Raw genomic sequence first — 27,765 nt, forward strand, 5'->3', positions numbered from 1 at the left:
AATATTTAAGTATAAAGGAATGATGTAGAGCAGCGGTTCTCAATCTGTGGGTCGTGACCTCTTTGCGGGTCGAATGACCCTTTCACAGGGGTCGCCTAAGACCATCAGAAAACACATATATAATTACATATTGTTTTTGTGATTAATCACTATGCTTTAATTATGTTCAATTTGTAACAATGAAAATACATCCTGCATATCAGATATTTACATTACGATTCATAACAGTAGCAAAATTACAGTTATGAAGTAGCAACAAAAATAATTTTATGATTGGGGGTCACCACAACATGAGGAACTGTATTAAAGGGTCACAGCATTAGGAAGGTTGAGAACCACTGATGTAGAGGGTTTGCTTCAAAATGACATGAGGGACAGAGGCAGGGTGGACAGAAGACTGACCATATACACTAATAAAATATAAAGATGCAAATTGTACCTTCATGATGCCCACCAGCCAATCAGGGGTATGCAAATTAACCCAACAAAGATGGCGGGTTAATTTGCATACATAGGCACCAAGCGGTGGGGGTGGGGAGGGTGGGACGTTTGCATTGTTGCCATGGCGACGATGCAGGCATTCCGCACAGCCGCACAGCCCCAGACGCTCCAGGCCTCTGGGCAGTGTGGGAAGGCATAAAGGTGGCTCCGGCCAGAGCGAAGGCGGTGCCGGCAGCCAGAGGAAGGAAGGCCTATTCTTGCAGGAATCTTTGTGCATCGGGCCTCTAGTGAGTTAATAATTGAAGTCCAGTAGCGATGGTATCTGGGTGTTCTTTATACTTCACTTTTAAAAACTTTTATTTGTGAGATTTTTTTTCCCATTCAAAAGTTTAAAACCCAGAGGAAACAATAAATGAAAACAAAGGACTGTAACTTAAGCAGACTTAATCCAAAAAAGGAGAAAGTATGTGGTACTGTGTTGAGGACAGTAGTGAAATGCACGTAAGTGTTCCGCACACTGAAAACCCTACTACGTACGAGTTTGATTTGGGGCAAGGGGGTCCTGGGTGCTGCTTTAAGTGCGTGGCCCGCTGAGGATGACGGGCCACACCCGGTCGGTCAGGGCTGAGCACTCACACGCGCTTTCCACCTTCCAGCTGCCTTCGCTCTGGGTGCTGCCTGGTGAGGACTCAGCCTGCCCGCACTGGGCAGACCTCCGCTACCCCTGCATAGTATCAGTGCGCCCAGGGAGCTACCGAAGGGATGGAGAGTGCTTGACTTTTTAACTGGAAGGGGACATGCTATCCTTCCATAGGCCGAGCAGCCAAATCATGTTTGAAAGAACGGGCGTCTCAGGCTGGGCATGTCAGCGCCAATAACTCAGTGATGGTCTGCTTGGGTATCGGTCACATGGCTCCTCTTCACATTTTTTCCAGGCAAGTAATTCAAAAAACTGACGGGGAGGCTGCTGTAGGCCTTACTGCCTCCTGTGTGGACACTGCCGTGACGAGGCAGCTTTATTTCTTCTGTGTGACATTCTTGCCAGGGCCCCTTCGCGGGAGGCCAGCAGGCTGTGCGGGTGGGGCACCGCTGGGGCGCTGCACAGCCACCCCGGGGTCCCTGCTTCCCTTCCCTTAGGCTTTCCGCTTCCTATGATGGGGCAACTGTGTGTGTGGAGTTAATGAGGCAAACATGAGCCGGGGCAGCGAACACTGCACGTTAGCCCCCTGGCACTGCTTACCTTCACGTCCACATCACCGAGACAGGCACCTAGAAACGTGGCGAACGAGACAGACCTCCCTTGTGGGTGAGACAGCGAAAATTTTGGCCTCTTTATTGATCACAGGTCATAGATTTGGCTTAAAAAACCCACACGATTAAGAGTCATAACTAACTACTGGAAAGCTACTTTCCTTTCTGACTGCTAAAGGCTCACACAGCCGGCTTCCTGGGCACACAGCCGTCTCGCGTCGGTCCCACGAAAATGTTCGGGTAAACAAAACAAGACTTTCTCATCACAGACGCCCCCCCACTTATCTAGTGGCCACGCTGCCGTCTGGTTTGCTGGGTGCCGTTCGCATTCTAATCACATCCATAAAGTCTAGAAACAAGGCGAGAAAGTGGCCCGAGTGCCGAGGCTGCCGGTGGCTCTTGCTATAAAATAGTTGTTCCTCTAATTTGAAGACCTTAAAAAGTGGCAGGAATTGCAGGTTCTTCTTGATTTTAGGAGAACTTCCCAGAAGGAGGTGGAGGGCCAAGAAACCCGCCTGCCTGCTTGGTGGCAGCTCGCGAAGGGGCAAGGCCGAGAATCTTCTGGATGTTCTGAGGAAAAAGGAATGAAAATGGGCTTTAACACGAGCCACAGAAGTGCCTTCCACAGACCCACAGGAAGAGACGCCCAGCTGAGAACGCCCTCATGACTGCCAACAGGAGGGCCGCTCTGTGTTGTGAAACCTGCAACATGGTGGGGATCACAGAGCCTCTGGCCAGGCCGGACTTCAGCCCACGAACCAAAGAAGCTGCTTTGTCAAGTTCAGAATCACAAAAAGAGGTGATTTTCTGTTTTATTTTTTTACTAGAGGCCCGGTGCATGACATTTGTGCACTCGGAGTGGGGGAAGTCCCTCAGCCTGGCCTGGCCTGGGAGCCCTTGGGGGATGTCCAACGCCACGGAGGTGGGAGAGGCTCCCACCACTGCTGCGCTCGCCAGCCGTGAGCCTGGCTTGTGGCTGAGCAGCTCTCCGCCTGTGGGAGCGCACTGACCACCAGGGGGCAGCTCCTGTGTTGAGCGTCTGGCCACTGGTGGTCAATGTGTGTCATAGTGACCAGCCGTTCCACAATTTAGTCAATTTGCATATTAGCCTTTTATTATATAGGATTTTTGTTTTTGTTTTTTTCATCCTTACCTGAGGATACTTTTCCATTGATTTTTAGAGAGAGTGGAAGAGAGAGGGAAAGACAGAGAGATACTGATGTGGGTCTGCTGCCTGGACTTAGTCTAAGCGGAAAGGGAAGTACAGTGGGGCCTTGGCTTACAAGTGTCCTGACTAACGAGTTTTTTGAGAGACCAGCTGTCTCTCCCCGATTTTCTGCATTGAGTTGACAGAGTAATTTGAGTTAACAAGCTCCCTAACAAGCTCGGTCTCGAAACGAATTAAACTCGTAAGTCAAGGCCCCACTTTATTCCAATTCAATTTCTTCGAAAGAACAAGAGAACTTAGAATCCTGCCAAGGAACCTGAGCCCAGGACCCTCCTGGGTTTTGAGCACGGCCTCTCAGCTTTCCCAGATCCTCACTCACACCTGATTCAATAGTTTTTTACGAAACATACTTATTAAACTAGTTCTCATAAAAATGACTATTTTATACTCAGATTTCACCAATTAATATAACATTAAATTAAAGTACATGGATCCAACAAGTAAACCAGTATAAACAGTTTGGGGACAGACACAATCATGGAAGACAATGACTCAACTGTGGGAGAGACAGGGGTAGGCAGGCAGACTCCCGAGTGATCCTGGGGGCACGGTGTGACAGCGTGATGGGGACTAATGGGGATTCTTCTGGAGGGGAGGGAAGGGCTTCGACGTGGAGAGTCAGTGAGCGTCAGGTGCTACAGTTCTAGAAGAGGGTGCTACCATCCCGCGCATCCACTCCTCACTGGACAGTCCCTGAGGGCCGGCTGTGCGTGAGGCACTGCGAGAATCCCAGAGCCAGCGCCCTGACCTTTCATCTCTAAGAATGCTGACCCATGCAGAAGTGTGTATATCTGAGATACCCCTGTCAGATTACAACAGAATGTAACAGAATATGAAGGTAACCTTAAGAATTCTTGAATTACATTGACCGTGAATACTTCACTGATAGATTTACTCACAATACTATCGCTCATGCTTTATATTAAAAAGAAATCTGGAAACAAGTTAAGAAAACAAGTCGTTTGTAGATCGGGCTACTTCTCCTTAGTAAATCTGGAACACGTCTGTACTATTTTCATAATAAAAATAGCTCCACGTGTCCACCTCTATAAAATCCATTGGCAAAGCAATGAGAAGACCCAAAATGCAATGTCATCAATTTCCAATTGCTTTTAATTAGTAAATATTTACCCACCACCTACAATGTATCCAGGGTTAAGCAAGGCATTATGGGAAGTTACTTTAAAGATAAAATTTGAAATAATAAGACATTACCAGATTGGCTGCTGATAAACACACTTGTCTAGTCAACAAACACGATAATACAGTCTAGACCAGGGGTGGGCAAACTTTTTGACTTGAGGGCCACAATGGGTTCTTAAACTGGACCGGAGGGCCGGAACAAAAGCATGGATGGAGTGTTTGTGTGAACTCATATAAATTCAAAGTAAACATCATTACATAAAAGGGTACGGTCTTTTTTATTTTTAGTTTTATTCATTTCAAACGGGCTGGATCCGGCCCGAGGGCCTGTAGTTTGCCCACGGCTGGTCTAGACAAAACACGCCTCCCTGCTTGGTTATTCTGTAGAGACGGGGGTCTATTAAGTGAGTTGTTATCATTTAGAGATAAAGGCCAGTCAAGCCTCTGATGCCGTTTAAGTTACGAGTTGACTGTGATGTTGACTGTGATCTACAGAAGACGACGGAGGCTGTTCCGTGGAAAGGGGCAGCAGGAGGGAGGGAAAGAAGGCAAGTGAAAGGAGAGGCACAGAAGGCATCCTACTTTGAAGGGCAGACTGTTGACAGTCTCATTTATGAAGTGGAAACATAACCGGCTGTGGAACGTGAGCGCTGCTCCAGACGGGAACAGCCTACCAGGACCCACAGAGCCACACGACGTCAGAGCCCTGGCACGTCAGCCGCCGGGCCTGCAGTGAAGGAACCTCAGGCAGCCCTGTACTCTGTTCTCCTGTGACTCTTGCTAGGGCCCCGTGGGGGACACTACAGTAAGCTTATCAGTGCTCCAGTACTCAAGTGTTTGTGTTTTAATACAAATTGCTCTGCAAGAAAGCAAAACAAAACACAAACTGCTCTGCAATTTCCTTTAGGGAAGTTCCAAACAGTCTATTTAAATTCCTAGGCTGTACTCTCACGAGTGACCCAGGTCTCAGGACTGTTTTTCCTGGACAGGAGTCCCCTGCTCCCAGTCCGTGAAGTCTCTTCCTGTGAAACGCGTGGAGGAACTCGCCGAGGGCCTGCAGAGGCAAGAAGCCCAGGTGCAGGGCCAGCGTCACGCTCTTCGCCACCGTGGTAGCAACAGCCTACATCTCTGTGCACATTCAAGTTTACAAATAGTTCTAAGGACAGATGGGAGTCCTCAGGCGTCCTCACCTTAGAGATGAGAAAGTGGGGGCAGAGAAGCACACGTCAGGAGGGCACTGACCGACCACCCAAGCCCAGCTGGCCCTTCAGCAGGCCTGGATCTCAGCAAGAACAGCCCTGCAGCAGCCTGGTCTGTTTTTGTTGTTGTTACTGCTGTTAATCCTCACCCGGGGATATTTTTCCATTGATCTTTTTTCTTTTTCTTTTTTTTTTAGAGATAGTGAAAGAGAGAGGGAAAGACAGAGAGAAACATCAATATGACAGAAACATATTGATTGGTTGCCTCCTGCACAAGCCCTGACCAGGGCCCCAGCCGGGGAGGAGCCTGCAACCAAGGTTCGTGCCCTTGACCGGAATCAAGCCCGGGACCCTTTGGTCCTCAGGCCACGCTCTACCCACTGAGCCAAACTGGCTAGCGCCTGGCCTATTGTTTTTAAGTCACAATTTTGAAGACTATGCATGGGCACACCACTGTGAACCTAAAATTGCTCTAAACACAAGGTCTATAAAAAAATACATATGAAGACTGTAAGAATATACAGAAAATAACAGTTGTGTTAATAACAGTTGTATACCCTTTTCTTATTCCTTGTCTCCAACTTTTTGAAATATCGCTGAACAGGATAATCTATAATGAAGACCAGTATTTCTATGCACATGATCTTATTTACATTCTCACAACTCCATGAAGAGGCTTTCTATTACCCTGGTGTGCAGATAAGCAAAAGGCACTGCTGTCCGTCAGCACTCCCTGAGCCTCCCCCTCCCCCCAGCCACCCTCCCTGAGCCTCCCCCTCCCCCCAGCATCCCCCTCTGAGCCTCCCAGCCTGAGCCTCCCTCCCTGAGCACCATGCCGTGTGGCAGGGACTGGAGGGCATGCTACCCTCTACATCTTGCAGTACCTCCTCCATGAAACTTGTCCTGACTGTGGAGCCACGCCCCTCCATGATCCTCCTGGAGGCCATTTTTCAGGCCTACTTAATTAGGAAGATTGAGTCTAGGAACATGAATTCTGCTAGGAGACAGGTGTTTTAACATACTATAAAGATGATATAAAGTAGAAGAACACTACTAAGCACAGGTTTAGAAGAATATAGAACAATTCTTTTGACTTTCTGTCCAGTCCTGTGTAACAAGGCACAACTAAAGAGTGTGTGTCAGAAGGAAAAGCATTTTCCTGTAATCACACCTTGTATTGGCAGGAAACCCAGAAAAATGCCACTGCAGGATCTGCGCTCCTTCCTCTTTACAAAGGCAGGACCAGTGACCAAGAAGAGGAAGTTGCTTTGGGAAGAACCAGGTCACTGGCAATAAAGACATTCTGCTAAATTTTATTCCTTAGTCATTTAGCTAAAATAACTCAGCCATGGATATTGTCGGTTCACTCTTTGTCTCGCTGGCAGCTGGCAATCAGGCTTCTCACAACTGATTACAATTGCTCATCAAGTTCCCATAATACAGATGCAGAGGATGCAAAAAAACATTCTGGACCTCAAATATATTATATCAAAATGTAACAATCACTGCATGGAGTTGGGGCTCACTCATATTAGCAATGACAAAGGAGTCAGTAACCCAGACAACAGATTAACACAAATTATCCTAAGAACAGAAATAAAGTCTTTTAAAAAATTAAATAGAGCCTCAGTGTCTTGTTGGACAATACCAAAAAGACTAACACTTAACTAGAATCACAGAAGAAGAAAGAATGGGCCAGAAAAAAATATTTGAAGAAAGTATGCCTGAAATTTTCTAAGATTCAATGAAAATCTAGGTAGGATAAAAACTACTTTCTAAAGCCTACACACATCATAGTCTAACTGCTGAAAACCAAACTCCAAGAGAAAGTCAGAAAGCAGCCAGACGGAAGTGACCTTATCTACAGACATACGTGGACTTCTCATCAGAAATAATGGAGGCAGCCCTGACTGGTTTGGCTCAGTGGATAGAGCGTTGGCCTGTGGACCGAAGGGTCCCAGGTTTGATTCCGGTCAAGGGCATGTACCTTGGTTGCGGGCACATCCCCAGTGCGGAGATGTGCAGGAGGCAGCTGATGATGTTTCTCTCTCATCGATGTTTCTAACTTTCTATCTCTCTCCCTTCCTCTCTGTGAAAAATCAATAAAATATATTTTTTTTAAAAAATAAAGAAATAATGGAGGCAAAAGATAGTGGGAAGGTATGTTAAAATGCTGAAAGGATTAAAACAAAAACAATAAGCCCAGTATATTGTAGCCAGTGAAGATATCCTAAAGAAAAAAGATTTGCATCAAACAGACTGTCAAACTACAGTGGGAACGCTGGGAGGGTTGGGGAGGAGAAGGTACGAGATCAACTGAGGGACTTGTATGCATGCATATAAGCATAACCAATGGATGCAAGACACTGGGGTGGGTGAGGGCATGTGCTGGGGGGGGGGGGGGGCGGGTGGGGGTACGGGAAGCAGGGGGAAGGTCAATGGGGGGAAAAAAAGGAGACATATGTACTACTATTTGTAATACTTTAAACAATAAAAGAAAAAGAAAAAGGATTTGCTGTGGAATCTAATAAACAAAACAGAACTAGAGCCTGGCCAGTGTTGCACAGTGGTTGAGCGTCTAACTCTGAACCGGGAGGTCATGGTATGATTCCCAGTCAGGGCACATGCCTAGGTTGTGGGCTCCATCCCCAGTAGGGGGTGTGTAGGAGGCAGCTGGTCCATGCTTCTCTCTCATCATAGATGTTTCTATCTCTCCCTCTCTCTTCCTCTCTGAAATCAATAAAATATATTTAAAAAAAGAACCACAGACACTGAAGCATGCAACAGACTGACGTATTTCAGAGGGAAGTGGGGAGGGGGAAGAGGTTAACCAAAGAACTTATATGCAAAACCATGGACACAGACAATAGGGTGGTGAAGGCCTGGAGAGGGGGCGGGGTGGAAGTGGTCACAGGGTGGACATTTGTAATACTTAAGCCACTATGTGTCCATAGCATGTTTTTCTCTCCAACACCGTATTGTAAACACACACACACACACACACACACATACACACACACACACGGGAGCAATCACACGCTACAATTACTGTGGGTTTGTTCCCATTGTGAGTTCTGCATTTCCTCAGAACCACTGATCCTTCTGGATTTCACAACCCCATGAATCTATAGGAATAGACCTGTCTCCCCCAGCTTTTGGAGTTTTACTGAGATGAGAGGCAGAGCACTTTATACAGAGATAACCATTCACCCAAGCCACTGACTCATAACAAGGACAACAAAAGCAAGTACCTTAATGAAGGAGTGAAGGAAATGCCCGTCACCACCCTGGACTGTTATTGACACCTCTCAGGGATGTTGGCGGGCCTACCGCTTCCACCGCTACAAATGCACAAAGGAAATAGCTGGGTGTGAAGGTCAAGGCAGCTAATTGTTAATCACCAGACGTTAAGGAAGTAAACAAAAGGAGAAAGATAAAATCAGCAAAGGTCATTAGATTTATTTTCAGTTAATATGACATGTCATGTCTTAATCTGTGAAAAGGAACACTGTCCTATCTTGGGCTGGAACTTGGGCGGCTGTAGGAACTGTTTCCGTTCCAGACTACCATCTGACGTCACACAGTGGGGGCTGCCATGGACCCCATGTCACCTCCATGAAAACAGGGCTCCGAGAGGCTACAGGACTCCCCAGGACACTCCGCCTCAGTGGGAGTAAGATTCAACCTGCCAGTGCTGCAGGTTCTCAGCCTCACATGCATTCTCCCTCTCCCACCATCTTAGAGTAGAAATGGGGCTTCAATTCCATTACACAGGGCGGGGCAAAAGGTGGTTTACAGTTGTTCGTATGGGAAACAATGCAATAATTAATAAAGAAGAATACAAGAATAAGCGATGTTTCACATATTCATAACTGTAAACCTACTTTTGCCCTACCCTGTATGATCAGCATAATAATATTATTTCATTTTCCTTGAAAGCTCCTAAGTCAGTGGTAAACCATAGACTAATAACACCCTAGAAAGGGAACATGACATGTAATAGATGAAAACCAGGCTCACAAACACTTTGTTTAATCTTTGTCTAATTTGCTTCTTTGTTTAATTTACTTAGAATGATTAGCATAACAGAAATAAACTCAGATATACAGTGGGGCCTTGACTTACGAGTGTCCTGACTAATGAGTTTTTCGAGATATGAGCCGTCTCTGGGCCGATTTTTTGCTTTGAGTTGTGAGCTAAAATTCGGGTTACGAGCCAGCTTCAGATACCCCACCACTAGTTGGCGCAGCGAACGTCACAGTGAACGCCACAACATCAGCCCAGCATCACGTGTCTCACTTGTTCACTTTTTTTTAAAAAATATATATTTTATTGATTTTTTACAGAGAGGAATGGAGAGGGACAGAGAGTTAGAAACATCAATGAGAGAGAAACATCTATCAGCTGCCTCCTGCACACTCCCTACTGGGGATGTGCCCGCAACCAAGGTACATGCCCTTGACCGGAATCGAACCTGGGACCCTTGAGCCCGCAGGCCGACGCTCTAGCCACTGAGCCAAACTGGTCAGGGCTCGTTCACTTTTTGATTTGACGTATGAGTAATTTGAGTTACGAGCTCCATCATGGAATGAATTAAACTCGTAAGTCAAGGCCCCACTGTACTTCTATGTTCTCATATTTGATAGTGATATTTTAAAAAGTGAAGCTACAGGTGGAAAATTAACCTTTTTATTTCAAAAGAAACAAGCCCCATGAAGGCAAGAACCACAACCACATGTCAGTTTGTCTACAGCTGAACACGGAGCCTCCGGCACAGAGCCTGGTACATGTATGTGCTCAATTTTGTGGAATGAATAAGTGAATAGATTCTATCAAGGAATTATCCTATATAATAAAAGCCTAATATGCAAATTGTCCCCTCGACTGGGAGTTTGACCAGGGGGCGGGGCTGGCCTGCCAACCGGCTGCGGCCCCCCTCACCTCCCCCTCCCCCTCCCCCCAGGCCAGCCCATGCCTAGGCTGGTGGCTGCAGCAGGCAGCCAGGGGAAGGGAGGCCCCGGCTGGCAGCCAACAGCCTCTAGGGACCCTAACGGTGGATGAATTTCGTGCACTGGGCCTCTAGTTACTAATGTGAACACAAGTCTTAAGGATGGGGGAAATGACAGAAGCAGATGGCTACGCTTAATTCAACCTAATATCACACCTCCTCGTAGCAGGGAGTGTTCCTGTATGAAGGGGCCAGCGGAGCTCGCTGTTTAATCAACCCTCAGGCAGGCAGTAGAGGAAGTGGGTTCTGGTTGACCCGTAGACAGGTTATTAACTACACGTGTAAGTGTAGTCATAATCTTTCACAAGTAAAAGACTTTTACAAACATAAATTCCGAAAACCTGGTGTTCAGAGTATCCAGTCCCCTCCGTGGACACTTTAACGACACTCTACTGTGCTCTATGCTAATTCACTGTGAGAAGACGTCCCCATTAAAACAAGCAAGGCCATGCCCAGTGGTGGAGGGAACTGCATAAAATATATATCGTTTCTAATGTGCAGCATAAACATTAACCTGAATAAATGAAATTATGGTTTCCACTCACTGAAACTAAAAGATGAGAAATGACTTGCATCTTTTAAAACATGGCGGCAAGCTGGTGGTGAAGTGCTGGGTAAAAGGGCGCAGTGGCTGCACAAAGCTGTCTGGTGATTCCTCCACAAATTAAACATGGAATTGCACTGTGACTCAGCAATTCCACATCTGAATATAAGAACTCGGACGTTCAAAGGTGGAAACAGAACCTTGGTTGGTCTGGCTCAGTGGATGGAGTGTTGGCCCACGGACTGAAGGGTCGATTCTAGTCAAGGGCACATGCCTCGGCTGCAGGCTCATCCCCAGACACAGTTGGGGCGTGTGTGGGAGGCAGCCATATCCTCCGGTGAGGATTAACAACAAAAAAGTGGAAACAGCGTAAGTTTCCATGACAGATAACAGATCAACAAAATGTGGCTGGTCCATCCACACAGTGAAGTAGCATTGGCCTTAAAAAAGGAAGGAGCCCTCGCTCGTCTGGCTCAGTGGATGGAGCGTCGGCCTGTGGACTGAAGGGTCCCAGGTTCGATTCCAGTCAAGGGTATATGCCTGGGTTGTGGGCTCGGTCCCCAGTGAGGGGCGTGCAGGAGGCAGCTGATCAATGATTCTCTCTCATCATTGATGTTTCTCTCTCTCTCTCTCTCTCTCTCTCTCTCTCTCTCTCTCTCTCTCTCTCTCTCCCTTCCTCTCTGAAATCAATAAAAATATATTTTTAAAAAAGGAAGAAATTCTGAAATGTAACGATGTGGGTAAACCTTAAAACATTATGTCAGTCACAAAAGGGCAAAACTATTATATGATTTTACTTATATGAGGTCAAATTCACAAATACGGGTAGTCAAATTCACGGAGACAGAAAGAAGTAGAATGGTAGTTGCTGGGGCTGGGGGAGGGGACAGAGAGAGTTAGTGTTTAATGGGGAAGATTTCCATTTGAGATTTAAAAATTCTAGAGACGGGGGAGGGTGGGGGTAAGGGGGAGAGACCAACCAAAGGACTTATATGCAAGCATATAGGCCTAACCAATGGACACAGACAACAGGGGGGTGAGGGCATGAGAGGGGGGGGAAATGGGGGGTAATGTGGGGATAAGGACACATATGTAATAACTTAATCAATGAAGAAATTAAAATTTAAAAAATATATTAAAAAATAATAAATAAAAGTTCTAGAGACGGAGAGTGGTTTTACAATAATGTGGAATGTACTTAATGTCACAAACTGTACAGTTAAAAACGGTTACAAGGGTCAATTTTATGTCTGTTTTCCCACAATAAAAAGAATATTAATGGCTGTAATTACACAGGCACTTTAAGGGGACACACAAACTAAGAAATCACTACCTTAAAAAGGTTGCAGAGGAAAGGAGAAGACTATTAATGAAAATAACAAGAATAACTCTGGAAGAATCACTATGCAAAAGACACGGAAAGAATCGTGTTCAAATTCACTGCAACGCCTACTGAATGGCAGTGTGTCCGAACACTGAGCAACGCCCTGAAATATAGAATTCTTGAACCCGAGACTTTAATTAAGTAACCCCTATCACTTTTTAAAAATATATATTTTTATTGATTTCAAAGAGGAAGGGAGAGGGAAAGAGAGACAGGAACATCAGTGAGGAGAGATCGGTTGCCCCTCACCAGGGATGGTCCCACAACCCGGGCATGTGCCCTGACCGGGAATCAAACCGTGACCTCCTGGTCCATAGGTCGATGCTCAACCACTGAGCCACTTGGGCTGGGCACCCATCACTTTTTAAAATCCCACCTCAAAAGCACCTCCCTCTTTGGCCCTTCCTGCCTGAAACCCCCACTGACGGTCAGGTCTGCCCCCCAGGCTCCCTCGGCCTCTGTACTTCCCTCAGCCCTCGTTCATTTCCACTATGAATGCCTGGTCCTGTGGTGGCTTGATCTCAACCATGAACAACTTGGAGTGACCAAATCATTCTGCTCACTTGCGCTCCCACAGTGACAAAGGCGTTGGTGTCCAGCAAAGAAGAAACCACAGAAGGAAGGGCAGCCCACTCCGCACTCCCAGACCTTCGGACAGCTGCCCCGAGGAAGGAGCCTGAGAGCTGAGGAAACCACGTCTGGTTTTCCAGCCACTGCCCAGCCCCAAGCCTCAGCAGTCTGGACCACACACATTTAAGGCAGCTCTGGACGGCGCACTGGAGTTTTAAAACAGAACCTGGAGGGCTGCAGAGCACAGGGGACACCTGTGTTCCAGAAGCAAAAGCTAATGCAGGGACGAGAGCAAGGAAGGACGCACAGTCACGGCGCTTAACGACGGTTCACATTCTGAGAAACGCATCCTTAGGTGATGTCCTCGTCATCTAAACATCAGAGTGCACCTACGCAAACCTAGATGGTGTAGCGACTACACACCCAGGCTCTGTGACATGCCAGTGTCATACATGTGGTCTGTCATCACCCCAAACTCTGATGTGGCACATGACTGTCCGTGTTAACTGTGGGTGTGTGCACTCACCTGCCGAATGGACATGGTGCAGAGAATATACAGGAAGATGAAGGAGCAGTCAGTGGTGTCATCCCCCAGCAGATTTCGATGGGACAGTCCTTGGATGTAGGAAAGGGGCGTGAAAGGGAGCTTTGCCACCACTCTGCCATCAAATCTGAAAAGGAAAAAACAAAGATCGTTATTTTTAGAAGCCTGACGAGCCTCTTAGTTCCCGAGAAGAATCTGAAACAGAAATAGAACTTTAAGTCCTTTGATCTTTAAAAAACAAGAAAAGGTGATATTCTAAAAAGAGACCTGAAGTACAAGGAGATAAGGAAGGATGTAAACTGTTCCCGTCAATCTTTTTCTAAACCAGTGAGTCTTCATTTCTTCAGTATCAGGATCCTGACAGAGGTTTGAAGCCCTTCCCATACAGCAACCTTTCAGACGTGTGTGCGTGTGCGCGTGTGCACATGTTGGCTGAGACTGTAAGGCTGTTTAGTGCATTGTGTTCATAAACAATGTTAAGGAGGGGAATTGCATGGATATAAGGCAGTATTACTACTGGCAGAAATGGCCAGTTATTTCCTAGTCAGTCTATTTCATTAGAACTCATCTGTACATACGACTAAGGAATAAATCAAATGCTGAACTTCAAGCAAAACAGGACCCAAAATCTGTTGCAGTAATCACACAATAAAGCCAAGGCCAACAAGAAAAACTACACACACGCTACTAAAGCTATAAAAAAATCATTTTAAAATCAGAAGTGTGAGTGACGGAAGGAGACTTGACTTGGGGTGGTGAATACACAATACAATATACAGATGATGTATTATAGATTGTATACCTGAAACCTATACAATTTTATTAACCAATGTCACCTCGATAAATTCAATAAAAAAGTAAAAAAAAAATCAGAAGTTTGAGTACTTAGCACCTCTACAGTAAGTGCTGAGCCAGAACGTGGCAAGGTTAAGAATACGTGAGTACTGGAGTTGTACCAACGAAGTGTACTCGTCAACTATAAAACCTCTCAGTGTTCGGTTTTTCTGTTCATTCACGGTGATACGCACCCAAGAAATGAGAGAAAGCATGGCAGTGAAAAAGCACTGAATTTAAATTATATGCTAGAAATTACGAGACTTCTGGAAACCTGGGCAAGTTGCTGAATATTCCAAAGGTCCCTCATTAGTTCGGGGGAAATTCTGTATGAAAACGATCAGACACTCTCTGGCCCCTCCCCTAGGCAACAACAGTCACGTCCTCTTCCGGCTACGTGCTCCACACACATGTCTGTTGTAACATCCATCATGTATTTGTCTGTCTTCCCTTCCCATACAACGTTGCTATCACCAAGGGCAGGGGCACACCTGACCTGTTATATAATACCTGGCACCATGCTTGGCATAAAGTGGCACTTAACAGATGGGGAGAGAAGAACAGACTGTGGCGGGGGGTATTCACAGGGAGAGGCAGAGACAGACAGACAGAAATGAAGCCGGGGAGGAAGAGTAAGAGAAAGGTAAGGAAAAGGTGAGGGCAATTCCTATCCTCGTGAGAGGGTTCAGTGAGCTCTGGGGGGATAAGTGGCGCCTGTCATCTGGGCCCTTGCCCAGCCCGTTAGAGCAGCTCCACCATTACTCCGGCTGCTCCTGCTGGGTCAGACACAGTAATCTGCTATCATTAACGAGATTACAGTTAAAACTCTATTTTAAGAGTGAAAACATCTTTTTATGTCTACCCTTCCTTTGAAGGCCCCACAGTACCCAGTCTTTGCCTGTACATAAAACATACTCCCTACTAAGAGCATGGAAAAGTTATCATATAATTGTATTCTATCAAAATTCAATTTCCGTGATTTCAATAACTGGGTTGAGGTTATGCATGAGGATGTCCATGTCCTTAGGGAACACACGCTAGTAGTTATGATAAAGGAGCATGAAGCATACTCTCTAATGACTCAGAAAAATACAGAAATCATGTACATATGAGGACATACATGATATGGAGAGAGAAAGAGAAAGTGAATGGGGCAAAACGTTAACATTTGTGGATCTGGATAATGGACATACCATTCTTGTAACTTTTCTGTACATTTAAAATATAAAAATACAGTATTATCACAGAGTAACAGTTAGGGGTACTCACATGGAATTGAACATCCCCATCAGGGCAGTAAAACAAAAGCCAATTGCAAACATGGATTTCATTCGAACCTGTAAGGAGACCAGCACACTGTCATTTCACACTGCAGAGAAACCACCACCGGAGCACACCCCACAAGTTGCTTTCATGCCCTTTTTAAAGGAGCCCTTTGCCAGAAGCTGTCTGCCGGCTACCACCCCACCTGCAGACCCTCTCCTGGCCGCCTGCTGGGGCAGTGCTGGGGGCCAGGAGGCAGCACAGTGTGGGAGGGGCCTGCAAAGGGACAGGCGTGGTGAGCAGCCATCCTGCAGGCCTCATGCTCACTCCTCTTGCTGGCATGAAGAGCACGGTGCCTGGCGGTGCAGCACCGTGGACTTAGACCGCCCGAGGCTGAGGACGGCTGCCTGCATCGGTGGCATCCTGACATCCGAGCTGCCACTCCAGCCCAGGACACCACCTCAGACTCTGGAGCAAGTGAAAACCCTTTATCTGCTTAAGTCTTTGTCAGTCAAGTGTTGTTACTTGAAGCTAACTTCTTTCTTAATCACTATGTCATAAAACATAAATAAACCAAAGATTATAAAGATGTAAGCTTAACAGTAGTTGTATCTGGACCTTTTTTGTCTCTTTTTTTTCAGTAGTTTCCAAATTTGCTATGGTGAATGTGTAGTAATTGTGTCAACAGAAAAGAAAAGCCTTTTTTTTTTTTTTTTTAATCCTCACCCAAGGATATTTTTCCATTGATTTTTAGAGAGTGGAAGAGAGAGGGAAAGACAGAGAAATATCGATGTGAGAGAAACACATTGATTGGTTGCCTCCTGCACAAGCCCCGACCAAGGCCTGAGGTGGGGCGGGGAGGAGCCTGCAACTAAGGTACGTGCCCTTGACCAGAATCGAACCCAGGACCCTTCGGTCCTCAGGCCGATGCTCTATCCACTGAGCCAAACCAGCTAGGGCAAGAAAAGGCAGTTTTTAAAAATGCACCTCTAAATTATAATCTTTCTAATTAAGAATTTCAAAATAAAGATATATAGCAAAGGGCTCTCACTAAGCAAAAGACAACTGTTGGAAAGTTAGGATGCCCTACGTTAAATATACAGAAATGAAATAGAAAATTTGGGCACGCCATATCATAGCCTGCCGACGCCTCAGAAAGACATGCTTAGACAGACTGCTCTTTATAAACGAGCAAATGGACAATGAAATCACTGTCCTTACACGTTATGGTGAGGCTGCCACTCAGAACAAAGGCTCTTGCAGAACAAGAGGCAACAGTGAAGGCCCCTGTAGCACCCCACCCTGTGCTGGGACAACCATTCACCAGAAAACAAAGGTGCAGCATTAACGTGTAAGAAGATAAAGATAAGGAGAGCCAATCACGTGAAAGGAGCCAACGATGGCCCCGGGTCAGCCTAAGGACTGTTCATATCACCAGAGTGAGGTCCCAGCCCACAGCCCACTGCACCAGGGGGGCCCAGGAACACCCATGATTATCTGCAGCCTGCAGACTGTGCAGTTCTGAAAGGGTGAGGGTGGAGTACCTAACGCAAATGTTTTGCTAAAAAACATTGTTTACCAGGAAGTTATATTTGGGACCCTCACCATGGATAGGTCTCTGTTGTTGTTCTTCAGCTTCTCTTCTTGCCTCTCTGAAAAGAAGTGATGAGACAGTTAATACACAGAGTGCTGAGCACTTGGTCGAGGTTAAACCATCACTGACTGGAGACACAAACACACCCGTTTCCCTAGCGCTTGTTTCAATAAGACGAGCAGAACACCCAGCACATTATGTACTGTGTACTAACAGAAAACCAAATGCAACGGAGCACCAGAATATTTCAATTAAAGAAAGAAAACTCTTTCAAGTTTAATTTTATTTTAATATGTTTTTTAAAAAATATATTTTATTGATTTTTTACAGAGAGGAGGGGAGAGGGATAGAGAGTCAGAAACATCAACGAGAGAGAAACATCGATCAGCTGCCTCCTGCATGCCCCCGACTGGGGATGTGCCTGCAACCAAGGTACATGCCCTTGACCGGAATCGAACCTGGGACCCTTCAGTCCGCAGGCCGATGCTCTATCCACTGAGTCAAACGGGTTAGGGCACGTCCACCATTTCTTGTAAAGAGCACCATGGGGTGCTCCGGACAACAGTCTCATGAATACCCCGAGGAGGACTCCCGAGAGACTGGATGTGGGCGAGCTGCGCATGACAGGCCCAGCAGTGCCAAGGCGAGTGAGAGGGCAGGGGCAGCCTCACCAAGTCCAAAGAATGCAGCTGAGGCTACAGATTGCCAAGAGTCGGGCTGAATCTAAGAGTAAAACTTACGAACTAGAGAATGGACAGGCTGTTTGCCTTGTAAGCAGCACCTAATAAATATTTTGTCTTTAACTCCTGATAAGACTCTGATACTCAACTCTTCATAAATATTATTTCTCTTCACTTTTAATGATATTCTTTGGTGAGCAAACCTTCAGGCCGCATTCCATGTTAAGATAAGGTTGAGTTTAGATCCTGTGTCGTCGACTGAAGGCAAAGCTACTGGAAAGAACTGTCCATTTTCAAGGTCTCAGTTGCTCACCTTGCCTGCTCTCCCTCATCTACCCAATCGGGCTCCTGCCTCCATCGTGCTGTGGAAATCACTCTTGCTAAGTCATCAATAGCCTCCGTTCTGCCCCGCAGGCACTTAACACCCACCTTCAGCCGCACCTGTCCCTGAAACGCTCCCCTCAACCTCTGCGACTCCTTTCCAACGGCTCGGGCTGCCCCTCTGCAGAGCTCCACTCCCACCGCCCTCAGACACTGTTTCCTCAGGACTCTCCGCCCGCAGCCTCGCTTTTCTTACTCTAGGTCAGTGGTCGGCAAACTCATTAGTCAACAGAGCCAAATATCAACAGTACAACGATTGAAATTTCCTTTGAGAGCCAAAGTTTTTAAACTTAAACTATATAGGTAGGTACATTGTTATTAACTTAATTAGGGTACTCCTAAGGCTTAGGAAGAGCCACACTCAAGGGGCCAAAGAGCCGCATGTGGCTCGCGAGCCACAGTTTGCCGGCCACTGCTCTAGACCAGTGGTTCTCAACCTTGGTTGCACATTAGAATCACCCGGGAATCTTTTTAAAATCCTGATTTCTGGGCCCCATCCTCCAGAAATTCTGTTTCTTTGTTACTAATGTTGTGGCCCCACCCCATAACAAAGAAACAGAATTTCCGGAGGATGAGGCCCAGAAATCAGGATTTTAAAAAGATTCCCGGGTGATTCTAATGTGCAGCCAATCGATGATTCTCTCATCACTGATGTTTCTCTCTATCCCTTCCTCTCTCTGAAATCAATAAAAAATATATTTAAAAAAGTAAAAGTATGTAAAGGGCTTACTCAGTGTTGCAGATAGTGAATGCTCAATACATACTGACCAGCACTTTTGTTTCTATTTTGATTTAGCTGACTCACACTAAAGCTTCAAGATTCAGCCAAAGCATCATCTCTTCAAGAAAACCTGACCCCTTAGGTTGGCTTGGATAGACTTTCTCTTTACTCTCATGACGCTCAGAATGTGTCTACAAACACACAGTACTGCACGGGTGTTTTCGCCGTCTGCACAGACCTCCTAAAGGACAGAGCTTCCGCTGCCTTGTTTCTCCAGTGCCTACCAGAGTGACCGACCCGCACAGAGCAGATGTAGGTAGCATCTTGCCACGGAACCAGATGAGCAGCCACGTCGAAACCCCTGCCCCTGCACTGAGCTGAGAAGCTTGCACCAGAGGGGACCAGGCAGAGGCCCACCTGGCAGGACTCCCTGCTGGGATGTAACAGCAGTGACCTCGGTACAGAAACATCGCTTCTGAACCAAATACATGCTTTTCTCTTATTTCAGAGTTAGGAAGCATCATAAATACGAAGCACATCTAGTCATTTATAAATGGTCTCTTTGGAACAGAATTACATTCGGTAACTAAATTCTACAACACACTGAAAAACCAGAGTCATGTCATTATCTTTCAGACGACATAAGAATTCCTCGGCAGAAAATTTCCGACCCTCAGTGGGTTTCCATCACCAGTCAATTCTAGGTAAGGAAGCCATGGCAATAACATAAGCAGCTCAGACTTACTAGTCAGACTTACCTGGAAATAATCATGTCAGGTATTAAAAACAATGTGCTTTTGCAAACTACACAAAGAACCCTCAGCAAGTTCAAAAGCCACACTGTCAACATCATTTACTAAAACTGAAATTTCAAAGCTAAGACCCAAAAGGAGCAACTGCCTGAACATGTCCCACAGAACGGCTGAGAGAATCGAGTAAGAGAACATAGCGAGTGCTCGGTAAGCCATACAGTCACTCACACACACACACACACTCACTCACACACACACACTCACTCACACACACACTCACACACACACACATTCACACACACACACTCACTCACACACACACATTCACACACACACACTCACTCACACACACACACACTCACACACACTCACTCACACACATTCACACACACACACTCACTCACACACACACTCACACACACACACTCACACTCACACACACACACTCACTCACACACACACTCACACACACACTCACACACACACACCACTCACCACACACACTCACACACACATCACACACACACACTCACACACACTCACACCACACTCACACACACTCACCACACACTCACACACTCACACTCACACACTCACATCACACACTCACACACCACACATATCACACACTCACACCACACACTCACACACACACACTCACACCACACTCACACCACACTCACACACACTCCACTCACTCACACACACTCACAACACACACACTCACACACTCTCACACACACACACTCACACACCACACACCACACACACACACTCACACACACCACACACAACACACACACACACACACACACTCACACACACACTCACACACACACTCACACACACACACACTCTCACACACACACACACTCACACACACACTCACACACACACACACTCACACACACACACACACACCCACACACACTCACACACTCTCACACACACACACTCACACACACTCACACACACACTCACACACACACACACACTCACTCACACACACACTCACACACTCACTCACACACACACACACACTCACTCACACACACACTCACACACACTCACACACACACTCACACACACACTCACACACACACACTCACACACACACTCACACACACTCACACACACACTCACACACACTCACACACACACACTCACACACACTCTCACACACACTCACACACACTCACACACACTCACTCACACACACATTCACACACACACACTCACACACACACACACACACACACACACACACACTCACACACTCATACACACACACACACTCACACACACTCACACACACACTCACACACACACACACACACTCACACACACACACACACTCACACACACACTCACACACACACTCACACACACGCGTTACCTTGGTCACCATCTTTTATAGCATCATCACCTGAGAATTTACTTCTTCCAAGAAAACCTAAATTTTGTGTATACCAATAACTCCTTACCTATTTTCTTTTTTTGTTGTCGGCCAGCTGACTCTGTTATTGTTTCCTTCTTCTTTTCCACTGTAAACAACATAGTAACACAGTACAAATTAATTGCTCGTTGTACTAAAGCAGTGGTTCTCAACCTTCCTAATGCCGCGACCCTTTAATACAGTTCCTCACGTTGTGGTGACCGCCAACCATAAAATTATTTTCGTTGCTACTTCATAACTGTTATGTTGCTACTGTTATGAATCGGAATGTAAATATCTGATATGCAGGATGTATTTTCATTGTTACAAATTGAACATAATTAAAGCATAGTGATGAATCACAAAAACAATATGTAATTATATATGTGTTTTCTGATGGTCTTAGGCGACCCCTGTGAAAGGGTCGTTTGACCCCCAAAGGGGTCGCGACCCACAGGTTGAGAACCACTGTAGTAAAGAAACAAAAGCTCCTTTACCACAGCTGAACCAATGGAAGAAGCTTACAGGAAAGTTACACGCTGACTTTATGATCATGGTTAAGTCAACTGGTCTGCTCTCACACCTGCTGACAGTAAAAGATGGACACAACATTCTAAGACTAAAACAGCAATATGGTAGCATCTTTAATCAAATACCCATGAAGGATTGCAGAACACAATCATAATCTAAACAGTGAGTTTTCAGACCATCAGTGGAGGGTGATTGCCTCAGGTAGAGTCCAAGCACATTCTGAGTTCTGCTCTCACGTAACTACAGCTAATTGTAGTTACAGTCTCAAGTTCACTAGAAGATAGGACCCACTCATTCAGCTATTGGCTGCCTACCTAGCAGGCACTGCTCTAGGTAGGTGAAGAGATAAACATGATTCATGCCCTCTAAAGAGCAATCCAGTGAGGGGAGATAAAAATTACAGTATAGAAAACAGGCAAGACAGACACATGCACAGTGTAGGAAGAGCTAAGACCAACTTAAAATTTTTTTTTTAAATTTTTTAAAATTGATTTTAGAGAGAGAGGAAGGGAGAGGGAGAGAAACATCAACATGAGAGAGAAGCATCACCAGGTTGTCTCCTGTATGTGCCCTGACTGGGGCTCAAACCCGCCACCTAGTATGTGGCCTGACTTGGGAATAGAATCCACGACCCTTCAGTGCACAGGATGATGCTCCAACTGAGCCATACTGGCCAGGGCAGACCAACTTTTTTTGATGTATTTCAATAAATACGATAGAGTAACCATATGTTTTTAAAGAGGGATAGTGAAATATATTTATATTTTATAGTAACTATCTTTAATCCCCATTGAATAGACTAAGAATAAACATGTCAAATATGCCGTTCACTTGGTTTATTTATATGATCTGTTCCATATATTATCTCAGTATACTTCCTTCACTAGAAAACAATCCAGTGCATGTATTATTTCTAAAAGTTGCATTAAAGAGAACTGTCAGATAGGATACTTTCCTTCATTACATTAAGTATGCTGCTGAGTTCTAAAAGCAAAGTTGGCATTCCTGCTTTATGAAGGTATAAAGTTCCATTGGACTGCAACACTACAAATTAAATGGTGAAGTGCTGACTAAAATAGTGTGAGAGTGAGAGTGCGAGTGTGAGTGTGTGTGTGTGTGTGTGTGTGTGTGTACATACACGCATGTACACATATTGGGCATCTAAGTAACAGATTCTATTCTAGGTAGATAAAAGATAAAACACTAGCCCAGCCATTGTGACTCAGTGGTTGAGCATCAACCTATCAACCAGAAGGTCACTGTTCGATACCCGGTCAGGTAACATGCCCAGATTGCGGGCTCGATTCCCAGTGGGGGGCAAGCAGGAGGCAGCCAATTCATAATTCTCTCATCATTGGTATTTCTCTCTCCCTCTCCTTTTTTCACTCTGAAATCAATAAAAACATATTTTTCTAATAAAGATAAAACACTATGGGGGAGAAAGAGAGATTTAGAATATACCTACTTAGGAACAGATCATAAAAGGAAGTTAAATCAAATTTTATAAGATGCCACAGAAATAACATTTTTTAAAAAATGGACAGAAATTGAATGGTTTACTCTGTATCATTATTATTAAGCAAAGAAACAAAACTATTTCTTTCCCACCCAGGACTAACTATGTGGCATTTAACTGCAACGGTAAAAAACGGGGGTGGGGTGGGGGGGGGGGCAAGAGACAGAGGCCAGAGAACAGAAGATAAGGTGCTCCCTGAGCACTAGGCGGTCTTTCAGCAGACTGGACAGAGACAGATAAATCTTCTCTAGGGATACGATCAGCTTTTAACCGCCTGTTTTCCTAACCCTTTTGTATTGATATTTATTCACCAGAGCCTCGCCTCATAACAAGCAGTGGAGATGCTGGAGTTGAGAGATAAAATGAGGACCCTGAAATGCGTTTAGCCCATGACCTGGCATTGCTGCACTCTGAGTTCCAGATTCTCTCAGCTATAAATTATTTAAAAGACTCCAGCCTGTTCTTCTGCGAACAACAGAAGCACTTCACACTTCATAATAATTTGTACTCAGTAAATGCTCCCATACAATCGTTACAGCAGTGAATGACACATTTTTACTCTTTCTCTTGACATGCTCTTTCATTGCTCTCTACTAGGAAAGGAGACTTTCTGATCTTTAGAACGCACCTGACTACTGATACTCACAGATCACCTGAATCAACTCATTGTGTGCCTTTAAAAAAGCATCTTTTGTCAAAGGCCAGCCACAGCAGGGCAGCTTTTCCGAAAATATCAGTATTCCCCAAATAATGTCAAGGATCAGATCAGCACAATAATCTAATCTGAAGTCAAATCTATTTATGTTTTTGTGTTTCTCAAAGGCTCTACAAACTTTACCTGCCTAGATCCACACCACCTTCTGAATAGAGGATGTCAGAAGAGATCACGCATTTGCAACTAGGACATTTGTTCAAAGAGGAACTTACGTATTTCTTCCTGTGAAACGTCTCCAGTGCTCAATATAACAGTTGTCCATTTGATTATAACCATCTAGAAGACAGGCTCTATGCCCATTTATTTTGTACCAGAGGCCCGATGCACGAAATTCGTGCAAGAGGAGGCCTTCGCAGCCACAGCGGCTGCCTCAATCCCACGGCTGCAGCCCTGGCTCCATCCGGAAGGTTGTCTGGAAGCTTGTTCCACTGTTCGGGCATTCGGTCGATTTGCATATTACACTTTTATTATTATAGATTGAACTCATCATGATTAACTCTACACACAGCAAGCTATCAAATGTCAACTGATCACAGACATGCAAATACACACTTACTGAGTTTCCATAGATGCCCCAAACTAGAGGACCTGAGACTATGAGAAATGCAGGGGTCATTCCAGTCATCAGCCTACCTCAAACTTACCTTCACAGCAGCATAGTAAAGGATTATATTAAAAAGTACAACTATGGCCCTGGCCAGTTTGGTTCAGTGGATAGAGTGTTGGCCTACGGACTCAAGGGTCCTGGGTTCGATTCCAGTCAAGGGCATGTACCTTGGTTGTGGGCACATCCCCAGTGGGGAGTGTGCGGGAGGCAGCTGATCTGATCGATGTTTCTCTCTCATCAATGTTTCTAACTCTCTACCCCTCTCCCTTCCTCTCTGTAAAAAAATCAATAAAATATATTTTTTTAAAAAAGTACAACTATGGGAGCTTTGCTTGGCAACTACTTTACTTTGAATTTGGGTGTAGAGTGAAGACAACTGATTTCTAGAATTCAGATAATTAGAAATGAAGCAATTAGAGTGGAACTAAAGAAGCTCATAAGCTATTTGTGTGAAAATTAAGGTAGAGAATATTATCCAAACAAATGTGAAGCTAAATGAAATTTGTTTCACGAGGCTTCTCACTGACACATGACATGAAAGGTGCATACAGACCCCATCGCATGATGGCCGACTAATGTATGATCCCAGCAGAACAAGTTCGCACAAAGAAAGCAGGTCCGTGTGGGTGGAACAGGGGAGTGGCAGGGAAAGTGTATCAGAGCGGTAAGGGGAAGGTTATGGCCACTAGAAGGATTTTGTTAATCCTCGCCCAAGGATATTTTTCCATTGATTTTTAAGGAGAGTGGAAGAGAGAGGGAAAGACAGACAGAAACATCAATGTTAGAGAAACACATACATCGGTTGCCTCCTGCATGAGCCCCAATCAGGGCCCAGGCCGGGGAGGAGCCTGCGATGAAGTTATGTGCCCTTGACCGGAATCGAACCCAGGACCCTTTGGTCTGCAGGCTGAAGTTCTATCTACTGAGCCAAAGTGGCTAAGGCCACTAGAAGGATTATGGCTTCTCTGAGTGAAAATGGAACACCATCATAGGGTTGTGAGCAGAGGGACATCATCTGATAGGCTTTTGAAAGGATTATCCTGGCTGTTATCTGGGGAACAGACTACAAGGGGACAGAAACACTTGTTGGAGGCTATTGCGATTATCATGCAAAAGATGACGGTGCCTTGGACCATGGAGGACCAGTGGAGGTGATGAAAAGTAGTCGGATTCTGGATATATCTGAAGGCAGCCCAACAATATTGGACGTAGACTGTGAGCGAAGAGTCAAGGACACCACACAGGGATGATGGCCTGAGCAAGTGGAAGGACAGAACTGCCACTGAGCACAGGCAGGAAAGCTACCGATGCAGCAGGCTTGGGAGCGAGGAACAGAGTTCGGTTGGATGTGCTGGGTTTGAGATGGGTATTAGGCACTGCAGTGAATCTACAGTTAAGAGTGTGAATCTTGTATTAGAGGGAGAGAGCAGGAGCATAAATTTGGAGGTCACTGGCAAACAGCACACACATGAGTTCACCACTAGGCATCAACCCGACAACAGGAGGTCAAGAAGAGGAACCAAGAAGAAACCTGCAAGAGAACGACCAGCCAGAGGAAAGCAAGGCCCAGGAGTGCAGTGTCCAGGACCAAATGAAGGCAGTGTTCCGGGGCCTCTGGCCTGCACTCCTGGAGCATAGAGGTACCTTCCCCAGCCAGGGAAATGCTGAGAGAGGATTACGCCTGTGCAGGTAAAGAAAATGAACCTGGTTTTAGATATGTTGGGGTGCACTGTCAATAATAAGCAAGGGAAGGAACAGTATGCTGTAATTTAAAAAGCCTGAGTTTGTCCAATTCTTTTTTTTAAAATACATTTTATTGATTTTTTATAGAGAGGAAGGGAGAGGGATAGAGAGAGAAACATCGATCAGCTGCCTCCTGCACACCCCCCACTGGGGATGTGCTTGCAACCAAGGTACATGCCTTTGACCAGAATCAAGCCTGGGACCCTTGAGTCCGCAGGCCGACGCTCTACCCACTGAGCCAAACCAATTAGGGCTTGTCCAATTCTTTATTTGTACTGTGACCTTATTAAGCCTCAATCTCCTTTCCTATAAAGGAGAATATTCACACAACTCACCACAAATGGTTGTTATGTGGATCAAATGACACATTGTAAGAAAGAAAACATCAAGCTCTTATAAGACATAAAGCCCTGTGGAAATTCCTTCTTTATTTCAAAGACAATAAACTCTACTTGTTCTTAACCTTTTTGTCAAACACACCTTCAACCAAAAGAAACGTGACTTCTCCCCCAGGACACCACTTACCTTGATACCAATCATAGTGACTGTTGTTCACCAAACACATCCTAGTCCTTAAAATGCCCCTCCTTTTGCATCTATGCTATGTCCTTTATCTGGAAATCCTTCCCCCTTCTCATTCTCCACCCAAATTCTCACCACCCATGAAGGAATGCAAGGTCTCCTGCGTCACAAAGGTTTCCCTGCACGTAACACATACCTCTCACGTCACTGACATTTTGCACAAAAGCCACATTCCTAACAAGACTTCAAGCTGGAATCGTCTCTGCGTCCCAACAAGGTTTTTGCAGGGGCTGGTGCTGCTCCACTATTCACTACCAGCATGCGCTGCCGTGGGATTGACCCGTGAAACTACGTCTGAAGGGAGCTGCCAGACTCACATTTTTTACTCTGTTTTTCCACTTCCGCCTTCAGCCTCTTGTACTTGTCCGTCCTGTAAACCAGAACCCAGGTGATACCTGCAACATGAAGCGCAACGTGCTCATGGAGAAATGTTTGCAGCGGTTCCCACAACAGTCATTAGTGGCCACGGTTGGGTAAGGAAGGATTTCAACTCTTTTGCTTTACAGGCGCCGGTAGTTAAAACGACGGACTCTTAACCAACTGCACCTGTACCGTGATGACAAGGCGTCTCCGCAGACACTCAAGGGACCAAAGAACCCGGACCACCGCGTGCACACGATCCCTCCCGCCCGAGTCGCCGAGCAAGCAGGGCTGACGACCTGCCGGTGTGGCGCCGGGGAGCCCTGGCCTGGGACCCTCCCCTCGGGGACAGCTCAGACGTCAGGGAAGCAGCGCCCTCACCCTCGGCGAGAAGAGCCGTGCACACGGAGATGAACACGATGAGCAGCGTGTCCGCGAACATGGTGCTCATCCTGCACTTCCGGCTCTGCACTCCCACCCGCCGGGGGAAGCGCTCGACAGCCACGGAAAATGAGCGAGAAACGACTTTCCTAGACTTCAGGACCACCGAGCAGCACCGAGCCGCTGACAGATCGGGAGCCACACTTCCGCTTCCGGGGCACAGCGCCGGAAGGGCTCCTTCCGGAGAGCGGGGCGCGGCCCTCGCGGAAACGCAGCCGCGCTGGGGCGGGCCTCGCGAGAGTTGGAAGTGGGGGGGGCTGAGGCTGGCGGTGACCGGGGACCTGGGCCGCCGCTTGGC

At 46.0% G+C, this 27,765-nt stretch overlaps 1 protein-coding gene across 4 annotated transcripts; it reads right to left on the bottom strand.

Moving 5' to 3' along the window:
• Positions 1-1,757: 1,757 nt before the first annotated feature.
• TMCO1 (transmembrane and coiled-coil domains 1) lies at positions 1,758-27,638 on the bottom strand. Of its 4 annotated transcripts, XR_004973277.1 has the most exons (8): positions 27,408-27,638; positions 26,984-27,061; positions 21,022-21,081; positions 17,015-17,061; positions 15,416-15,483; positions 13,295-13,439; positions 8,514-8,603; positions 1,758-2,262 (listed from the first exon to the last, which is right to left on the bottom strand). XR_004973277.1 is itself a non-coding variant. In XM_036343306.1 (7 exons), exons 1-7 carry the CDS (start codon positions 27,475-27,477, stop codon positions 2,164-2,166), a joined length of 567 nt encoding a protein of 188 aa, XP_036199199.1. In that variant the 5' UTR covers positions 27,478-27,638; the 3' UTR covers positions 1,758-2,163. The 4 variants fall into 4 exon arrangements, 3 of the variants coding, with proteins under 3 accessions (XP_036199199.1, XP_036199200.1, XP_036199201.1); XM_036343306.1 differs by lacking the exon at positions 8,514-8,603; XM_036343308.1 differs by lacking the exon at positions 1,758-2,262 and having other exon boundaries at positions 8,514-8,648.
• Between the last annotated feature and the right edge of the window lie 127 nt (positions 27,639-27,765).

Source organism: Myotis myotis, unplaced genomic scaffold, assembly GCF_014108235.1.
Source record: "Myotis myotis isolate mMyoMyo1 unplaced genomic scaffold, mMyoMyo1.p scaffold_m19_p_18, whole genome shotgun sequence".
In the NCBI taxonomy this organism is placed as follows: domain Eukaryota; kingdom Metazoa; phylum Chordata; class Mammalia; order Chiroptera; family Vespertilionidae; genus Myotis; species Myotis myotis.